The 10474-nt window shown below is 37.7% G+C and overlaps 1 protein-coding gene across 1 annotated transcript in view; it reads right to left on the bottom strand.

Annotated features, from left to right (window-relative positions):
* Positions 1 to 1027: 1027 nt before the first annotated feature.
* Positions 1028 to 10474, bottom strand: part of LOC122078557 (mediator of RNA polymerase II transcription subunit 20a-like) — a 10315-nt gene continuing 868 nt past the window's right edge. Inside the window, exons 3-5 of the mRNA XM_042644587.1 lie at positions 10253 to 10431; positions 9963 to 10052; positions 1028 to 1491 (exon numbers count right to left, since the gene is read on the bottom strand). Of these exons, the coding sequence (XP_042500521.1) occupies positions 1267 to 1491; positions 9963 to 10052; positions 10253 to 10431 (494 nt within the window). The 3' untranslated portion in view covers positions 1028 to 1266. The remainder of the gene's footprint in view (positions 1492 to 9962; positions 10053 to 10252; positions 10432 to 10474) is intronic.

Here is a 10474-nt window from a genome sequence, read left to right as displayed (position 1 = left end):
TTTTTTATCCAGTAAGTATGTTTTGTATTAAAAATAGCTAAAAGGTTTTCGTTTCCTGATTCTTATGAGTTTTATGGTCAATGGATGCTTAAATCAGGACATAATCTACAGAAATTCTTGAGTGCAAAGCTCAGCTCAGCCGGGCTTGTTCTATAATTCAAATACCAATGAACACTGTACTCTTTGATGAACTGAGAGCCTACCTATAGTTAGTCCATCATGGCAACAACCATGTACTGAGATGTTTTTGATTTATAGAACACCCAGATCCATCAACTGTCTGGTTCAGTGAACCTAGACTTAACATGTGAGCAGGGACCCTGGGGTCCACCTGTTCACAAAAGTACAACCCTTCTTACATGCCAAGTGGCAGAACCAAAACCCACCGAGGTGAACCCTCCACAAACATGATCCAAGCCCACCAAGAAATACCACAGACTTTTCACTGGTTGATAGAGAATATGGCTGTCTTTCACTAAATCAACCCCATTAATTCTCCATTTCATTTCCAGTCAAAAGTCCCTTTCCTCTGGGTCTAAGCTTTAGATAGACTTTTCTTTCCTATGACAAGCCCAGCTATCAATGAAGAACCCAGATCACCAATCATATCCATACGCTTCAGGTTAGGTGATAACTTGTGTTATTTTGCTTTCATAAATACCCCTCCATGCCCAGCATTTATGGAGAACTTAATGCCCACTACTCTTCCTGTTTCAAATGAATGGTAATTGTAATTTCACCATGAAAGAAACAGGTGTCCACACACACACTGACACTCATGGCTGGTAAAATTGACTGCCTCTGGTAATGAGAATCTCAATCTCCTAATTTATTGTCTAAACCTGGATCACTATGATTAAATATTAGAAATATTTTTCATTTTCTGATAAATGATACTCTAAGATGTAAACACATCCCCCAGGTAAATAATTCACTTGGTTAACTTTCTGGAACATGTGTCCTCCACAAGTTGAAACACCAATTAAAAACACAGGATAATGGACCTGGTTTAAGTCCTAAGATAGAATTACTTCAAATTGAGAACAAATTTCTACTTCCAAATTTTCACTTTCCTCATCATACACAAACGCTTCATCTACATTTGTCTTTCAGTGGCCACTACTAGAAAAATAAACATGTTATAGAGGTATAACCCCCAGTACCTAAGATATTTTGATTCAATCAATGTGCTCTGAGAGAAAATTCCCAAAAAACCAAGAAGTACAATATTAAGCAGAGAAAGCTATAATATAAAATTTTGAATTCCTAGTTTCTTACGGTGGCAATCAATTGAGCCATGACCGAAGCATACTGAACAGCTGTATGTTGTGAAGAATAGTGATCCGCAAGTCCATACTCAGCAAAATTTGGATCTATATGCATAAAATGACCCTGCAATGATCTATTCGATACAATTTCTTGCCATATATCAACAAATTCTTCCATGATCTGTCTGGATTTATCTAGTGATGAAATTGGAAGATATTCCACCTGCAACAAGAAGCAAATTTCATTTAAACCTCATATAGCATGTCAAAGATGAAATGTGATTTTACACAAGGATGCAAAAGCCAATAAGTATTTTGAAAACTGCAGAATTTCAGAAAATCTAGAAAAGCAATGTTAAAAACAATTTAAAAGAAAAGGAAGCAAGAGAATTTAGCATGAAGAACATCACTCTACTTCTTATAAACAATAAAATCGTTGACTAAAGTACCCACTGAGTAACTTATCAAAGACAATGTATAAAGGGAAGCAAGATTCCAATGAAGTAATGGATAAGTTGGGATTCTAGAAATTGAGAGAACTGTAGCCAAAAAATTATGCCAATGAACTCAGAAATCAGAAGGTTATCAACTTCAAGACAATTACATTGGTCAATGCTGAACATTTAATGGATGATATTGGAATTCTAGATGGACTATATTTAGTTCAAAATTACAGTCAAATGAATTAAGGTCCTCACTAAAACACTCATTCCAGATGTATGCAGAAAAGCTCCTGTAATAAATTAATGAATTATATGGCCAGTGATTTCCTTGCATCTAGAGGGTAAACTGGTTAATTGGAGCTTGAATCAATCAGATAACTTTAATCAACAAGTGGACTTTCATGAAGTCAAGTACATTGGGTACTCTCAAATCAAGTACAAGGGTCATTAGAACATATCACTGTATGTATGATCTTTAGAGCATATCATATCTTCTTAGGTTGGCCTTGGGCTGGGCTTTTACCCTCCTAGACCTGGGGTTGGCTTGGGCCCTCCTTCCTGCCCGCCCAACTTTCAGCATGCACACTCCTCAATAGAGCTATGACCCAATGTCAATAAACATGATTTAGAATAAGTAAGTTTAAGTAGAAGATTATTAAAATTTCCTTCCGTAATTCTGAACTTCAGCTCTTGCTGTGACTTGGATAGAGGCTAATCTAATGGAAACACCTCGACTTTGAAAAAAAAAAAAATGTTGATTCATGGGCTGAAGCAGTAAATTTTCTTTGACGCTCATTGGCAATCTTAGACATAATTTTGTAGAGACTTACTGAAGTCTAATTGGTTCCTACTTATCTGAATTCCAGCTTCTAAGGGAAAGAATACATGCAAAACTGGTTCTTAGGGTCATGGAATAGGGGGAGTTTACTGAGAGTCATGTTTCAATGAATTCCAATAGGAATTGAGTATTTGTAGTTTGACGGCATAAAAATATGAAGCTTTTGACCGAGTGAGGAAAGATTTGTGGACCTAGGCCTTGATCTTGCTTTCTAGCACTGCAATAAAATTGAAGTAATGCTCTCTCTCTCTCTCTCTCTCTCTCTCTCTCTCTTTTGTGTGTGTGTGTGTGTGTGCAAGAGAGAGAGAGAGAGAGAGTCAAAGTCTTAAAGTGGGAGAAGAGAGGGAGGAATGGATAGTAATGCAGTACAAACCTTCAGGCGATGTATGCTAATGGAAGATCAGCTTGTGATAGGATTGCAGATATAGGGGTAGGACCAAATTTAAAGAAACCAGATAACTCAAGGAACTGAAACTGATGTACAATTGTTGGAAAGAAAAGAGATTAAAGAAACAAATGCAAAGAAGGATACGATCAGGAATCACCACCAATACCCCAACCTTGGAATCACCATATATCCAAAGGCTGAAGCTAAACTTTTCATCAATCGAATCACTGCATTACATAGCATATCAGACCACTAATTTATAGACTAACTAACCTTTCAACTTTCTCTCCTTAACGCAACTCACAAATTAGAAAATTTCCTGCATTCAAACTTGAGAACCAAGGAATCTGAAAATAGAAACATTCTAGAGGTTCAAGAGTTTCCAAAATCAGATTCAATAGTTCTTTAACAAAACAGAAACAATCCAAATTATTAACTCAATATGGACAAAATCTAACCTAAATCTCTTGAAAACTAAATACAAAAATTAGAAACTAACACCCAATCCCACAGAAAACTCAAATCCCTCATATTTGGGCTTATAGAATTGGATTTTTACAATAGAAAACCCAAAAATACTTAGCCATAGTCCAACTAACCCATTGGGGACCTAAAATTGAGTTTAATCAGAACTGAACCAACTCAAAACCGCAGGTTCTTCTTCATCTTCTTGTCATTCTTTATTGAGTCATTGGATTTGCTACGTAAGATATATTTACATGATCATGTAACGATATGTATATGATTCGTTGTAATAACCACCACTATGTAACACAATGAGAGAATGTGTGTCCATGTGTGTATGTGCATGCACATGCAAGGCTTGGGTGTGTTGGGTGGATTTCAGGTCACCTAGGGCATCAACCAAAGCCCAACCCAGCCTCAAGTTCTTTTTCCCAACTACGGCATTGAGGCCCAAAAGTTCCCAACTTTGGGTTTTTACCGTAGTTGTAAATTTCACATCATTTTGTCAATATTTCAACAAAATCTCTGTATCAGTCCCTCTGCTGAAATGAACATATCTCTATGTTCATTCTTTAGGACAAATTCCGATCAGTTTCCGAATTTTTTGGAAAATTCAGCAAGTTTTTCCTGAAAATCCCAAAAATTAAAACCATTTGTAAGTGAGGACATTTGAACCAACCCTACTCATTTACAAAGTGATGCCTCAACCACAAGGATAAATATTTATTATTTAAATATTTGAATGCTTTTCTATAGGGATAATCTTTTAGTAACCAAGGTGGTTGAAACAAAAAATTTGCAACCTTACATTTTTGCCCATTCAGTTTAACACATTTTTTTCAGTGGGGGTAATCCTGTCATTTCACATATCTACTAAAAAAAATGGGCAAGACAATGACAGCTTTTGAAAATGACATAAACATAAGTCACTTTCAAATTATATTAGAACCCTTTTTACCCCTACCTGACTCAACATAGACATATACCTAAACTCTACAACTCAACACAACTCACGATAGGGACACTCAAGGATTAAAATATCGGTATCGGTTGCCATATCGGTCTTCTAAATTTAAGATACATATCGGAGGGTATCATAACGTATCGGAAATATTCTCAGATATGCTAAAGATCAAGGATTGAAGTATTAGTATCGGTCAGCTAAATTTAAGATACGTATATGAGGTATCGTATAGTATCGGAGATACTTTAAACCATGGGGATGCTCCCCTTATTGTGAGTAACCTCTAACAATGGAAACATATGACAAGAGAGATCATCTTGTGTGTCCTTGGAAAAGAAAGGGGTCAAAAGTTTATGGAATACGAAGATCAAACGAATTCAATGAGTGTGACGGACTGTGACCACCATGCACAACTGAGGTACTCTTTAAAGTGGCACCCATCCCTGAGTTGGAGTGACGTAGATTGAAGCATGAAGAATAAAAGAGCACAAGCCAGCCCATCCAGCTAGGCTTTGGTCCACTTAATGGGGGATTTGGCTCGTCTCCAATTCTTCATCCACCAATTTCCTGCCAATTCTTCACTATGAGCCGACACGTGTCCCTTGTAGATCCAACGGTTGTAAGAACTTGCTTTTGTAAACCCCATACCACTTGCTTTTTGAAAACCTCATACCACTTACCACTTAAAACTTGCTTTTTCAATTTCACCAAACCAGAAACGAAGAAGGAAACGAAGAGAAGAGGAGAAAACAAAGAGAAGAATTGGAAATGAAGAAGAACAAGGAGGAAGAAGAATCGGGTCCAGTGATTTGAAGCTCTCCATCTAAAGTCCAAACTACTCGCCGAAACATTTTACTGTCACTGCTTGCTGTGATCCCCTCGCTTCGTCTGCCCCTTTCCGCCTCCGCATTCTCCATCGGATTCTGTATAGGCTCATCATCCCTTTTTCCATTTCTTCACTTCTAACTCACCCTTGTTCCTTAGAAAACTCTTTTTTATTCCTATCATCCACGCAGTGAGACCCAATGAATGGATGAAAGAGCAGAAGCCAAAAAGCTTCAAAATTCCTCTTGGCACCTATTCACGCCTCATGAGAGAGCCTCTTCCGTGTCTACCCTCTATTAAGTACATTTTGTTTTCTTCGTTTTATACTTTTCTTTTGGATTTTTCTGGTAGCTTTGAGCTTAATTGGGTCAGGTTTTGTCAGCGGCAAGAGATTTGAACCAAGTTCAGGGATTAGTAGGGTCTGCTGCAAGAGAGTGTGTTCCAGTTCTATCCATATGAAGATTACCTTTTCTTTCCCCAACCCCTTCCGAGGGCGTGGGCACCGGGGTTGACGTAGTCATTGTTGGGTTCTGCGAGTTTTATGATTCTAGTATTCCCAGATTTTAAAGGGACAAAATCAAAGGAAAATACAGAACAGATTGCAAAGTAAAAGAGAGGACAAAAAAAAAAAAAAAAAGAAGGGGAATTGAATACTGGTTCAGATTTAGCCCCTAAATCACAATGGTTATTTTATTCATCACAATCAATGTTTCCGAATTCTTCTCTTCGTTTCCTTCTTCCTTTCTGAGACTGGTTTGGTGAAATTGAAAAGACAAGTTTGAAGTGATAAGCAGTATGTAGTTTTTAAAAAGCAAGTGGTATGTGGTTTTCAAAAAGTAAGTTCTTGCAACCATTAGATCTACAAAAGACACGTGTCCGCTTAGGATGAAAAATTGGTGGAGAACTGGTAAATCAAGAATTGGAGACGAGCCAATTTGGACTTTAGAGTAGCCCTTGTGTGACATTAGATCAGTTTCCTAATTGCATGGAGCTTAACTTGGGTATGTATAGTAGGTGGCCTAATGGGGGGCCAGCGGGCACTAAGAAAACCAACCCGATTGGATGTGGGCCCACTTAAGGATTTAAACAAACCAATGGCAATCTCGTAATAAACCAGAATTCTCAAGGACCTATTAGCAAATAAAAAGCAATAGGATATGAAAGGGATTATTAATTATTGGCTAGGGACAAATAAGGAACAACTTTCAACTTGATGGTAGGGTGTAAAAATAGGAGGTTAAAGTAGGGGGCAACAATAAGGGAGTAAGACAAAAGAGGGACTTTTAACACAAAGGACAAAAACCTAGAAGAATTTGAATCCCCACTTTTAGAAGAAGAATGTAACGTATAAAGGGGAGGGGGTATTCTTGGAATGGAAGATAAACTCAATGGCAAGTTGTAATAAAGTGGGGAATGGGAGGGGCATTAATATGGGATGTTAGAATAAAGTTAAAACCTAGCCTCAAGCGAAAACGTAGGAAACACTTTGGGGTTTGGGGTTCAGGTGCAATTTTTCCTCACCATTGATCTGTTCTCTATGAAGTTCCAGGCGATGGAAGGTGCTCCAAAGCCCTGCCGTACGCCCACCCTAATGGGTTCCAGTGTTCAGCACTCCAGGAGATATTATCGACTGAAACCAGACCTGGGCGGTACCTTCGGTTAGCCTGAGTTGCAGGTTTATCTCTCCCAACAGAGACCTTCTTTAGGTCTGAAATTCTAGGGTTCAAGTCGCCTAGGATAGGGGTTCTTATGCCCTAAAGCTCAAACCCATCAGAGGAGTATTAATGGAGATCGACCTCAACAATAAGGGCTGTTTATGCTACCCAGAAAACAGAGTATTAGTAGTGAAGAGAAATAATAGGAAATTAAAGGGAGATCGATACCTCTTTGGGACTGCTAGGGTCGCAGGAATAGAACCAGAAAAGAAAGAGCAAGGAGAAAACAATGACAGGAGAAGGGAGGGGAGATAGAGAGAAAAGGGAGATTGCAGGGAAGAGAAGAAGAAGAGAAGAAAAGAAGAAGAAAAGAATAAGAAGAAGAAGAAGAGAGGGAGAAGGAGACAGCCACGTAGGAAGGGGGGGTTCACAATCACTTTAGTTTCTTCATTAATCAACTGAACAATTTCTTAGCTTACATGCCTTACTTATACTAAATAAAAACTCTTAAAATTGAAATATAAAATCCTAATTGCTTTCTAAATTAAAGTCTAATAAAATGGAAACACAATAAAACCAAGATTGAAAATTTCTGCTTACCTAATAGCTATCCCAAAATATCCTAAAATAAAAGATAACAAATATTCCCAAAATAAAATAAAATCCTAGAATATTCTATTAATCTTGAATCCAAATTAATAACTTGGAACCCAAATTGGATATGGGTCTTGGTCCGGGTTCTGAAGCAGGTTTGGGTCGATCCATCGGAACGCTGCTACATCATGGCCACATGGTGTATGTTGTTTGCTGACAAGTGATAACATAGTCAGTGGAGAGGGAAAATGCAGTTAGAACTGTCGAGGAATGCCCAGGTCAAAACAGCTTCAGATAAGCTGGAGTATGTAGTACAGTTTTGTAACAAGAAAGCACGAGAGAGGGGGTGAGAACTGAGAACTAATCGAGACAAGAGGGATTCATTATCAACCTGAGGCATGGTGGACAAAAATGGGAGGAGCTTCCAGGTTGCTGTACGATCAATACATATTAGTCAAATTGAGGAATTATAAGGTATCCATAAGACCAACCACATTTTATGGAGCGTAATGTTAGGGGACCAGAGCCATAAATAATAACAAATACGAAATGCAAATATTAAGATAGATTAGTGGAAGCTAGGAGCTGTAGAATCATAACCGAATGCATTTTTTTGGGAACTTAGGGTAGCATCAATATGTGCCAATGAACAACAGTCAACTGAGATGGTTGTATGAAGAAGCCCAACAACTAAAATGCAAAGGAATGATGTGGTCAAGTTGATGATTTTAGACAACAGAGAGGCCAAAAATTTAGCATTTTTTGTTTATAAAAATTTACTAGATTTAAAGTGTTAGAAAAAGACATGATTATTGGCATAGCTGCAGTGGAATGGCATAAAATGATTTCCGTAACCGATCCAATACAGCTCACCCAAGTCACAACTCATAAACATTGCATTCTTCAGTCACATGTTTATGGTGGTCTCTAAGGTTGAAATAATTCATACATGTAGAAAACCAGTATCTGAATCCAGTACCTGCCAAGTAGAAGAGAGAACAATGGGAGAAGAAGAGAGATCTAAACCCACAATAGGTTCAGTGTGCAATCGTGGTCTGTCATGAACTATTTATAATAACAAGCAAAATCAGAGTTGACTCTGAGAAGGTTACAAGACACACACACAAGCACAACTTAATCTAAATAGACCCCAACCAGGAAAACTAAAGAAGATCAAACATATCATAATAGAGCCACTTCCCTATCGTACGTACCGTAACACTCCCCCTCAAGTTGGATTATATATATATATATATATATCAAAGGCTCCAACTTGGAACAACAAGGACAGAGATTAAGAGCAGAACCAATCTTGAACATAAATAGCAGTTGTAGACGATGGTAAGCACAGAGAACTTTATTCCGGTAGCAATATCAACTCAAGCACACCAATCTCAGTAGCAATAGTAGACAAAAAATGTCGAACAAATCCAAATCCAAACAGTAATGAACAAAATAAGCAGCAACGAACACCAACAGCAACCAAAAAAATCATAGCAATAGCAGCAACATCATAAGACACTTTCAAAGAAGGTAAGTAGTAAGTAAAAATCTTCATAAAGAAGACATAAAAAGTGTAAATATTAACGCACTTATAAAACAACATCATAAGAAATCTTCACAAATATTGCTATGTATACTACAGAATGTTGGGCAGTTAAGAAGCATCATACATATAAACTAAGTGTAGCAGAGATGAGGATGTGGAGATGGATCCGTGGAAAAACTAGAAAGGACAAAGTAAGGAATGACCATATTAGAGTTGAATCGGCCATAGCTTCAATACATGATAAGCTACGAGAAATTCGTTTAAGGTGGCATGGGCATGTTCAATGGAGACCTTCAGATGCTCTAGTCGTCAAGAGTGATTTGATTCAGATTGATAGAACTAAATGAGCCCAGGGCAGACCGAAAATAACCCTAGGAGAGGTGGGGTGAGGAAAAACATGCATAGCATATGCTTCTACCCACGTATGACTTCGAATAGAACTGATTGGAGGGCAAGGATCCATGTATCCAAACCTATTTAGTTGAGATAAGGCTTCTTTGTTGTTGTTGTTGTTGTCGTTGGTCTATGGCTCTGAATAAGAATGTTATAGTGGACCACCTCAAAATTCATTAGAGGAATCAATATTGTGAGCGTTTGCTTCTTATGTTGGAGAAATGTACATACGTACTTCCTATGGGAGGATTTATGACCACTACTATTTCTAAAGATCATTATTTAACGTAGGGCAGCCAAAAAAAGTTCAGAAAAACTTTCTTATGCCAGTTACATCTGAAGTGAACAGAAAGAAGTAAATTAAGCTAAAGTATGCTGGCAAAATATTATCATCAAAATGAAAAGTTAAATAGTCCCCACACGAACTCAAAGCCAACATAACAACTAGGTAACAACACATGAAACTATGTTTACTTTGACGGTATCAATTCAGAGTTGTGCTAATGCAACAAGGACTGCAAAATGAGAAGCAATGTAGGACTAAAAAGCCTACGGGATGAGAAGCAACAAAACAACGTACCTCCATAACAATTCCCCTCAGATTTTCAGAGTGTGTTGGGACTACTTTTCCTACTCTCAGTTGGAAGTCCCCAAGTTGATATTGAAACCCCTGGACAAAATAATTTAATAACATATTCTGTAAGCTGCTCCTTAAGCATGCATGTATAAGTAATTCTTTTTTTATTTAACGGGAATTGCAAAGATTATCAACCGCATAACGATCTATAACAGTGCATGGAGCCTGGAAAATCTAAAAAATATGCAGATTGATAGATAATGTTAAAAGGAAGCCAAATTTGGTGGGGATACCTCAAAATTAAGCGAGAATCGTGACTTGTAAGACTGCAGCTTCTCCATTACTATCTGAATTGTTGAATCCGACTCAACTACTATACGCTGACCACGAATAATACAGTAGTATTTGTTAGGTTGCTCCTGAAGTGAAATCCCCAGAAAATCACGAGGATATTCAGCTGCCACACTCTGGTCTGATGGTTAAATGTTCAGGATATAAGAAGTTAATGAAATGCC

Source organism: Macadamia integrifolia, chromosome 5 (assembly GCF_013358625.1).
Source record: "Macadamia integrifolia cultivar HAES 741 chromosome 5, SCU_Mint_v3, whole genome shotgun sequence".
In the NCBI taxonomy this organism is placed as follows: Eukaryota; Viridiplantae; Streptophyta; class Magnoliopsida; order Proteales; family Proteaceae; genus Macadamia; species Macadamia integrifolia.
Note: the sequence above shows the minus strand (reverse complement) of the source record. Positions and strands in the feature narration are given on the sequence as shown.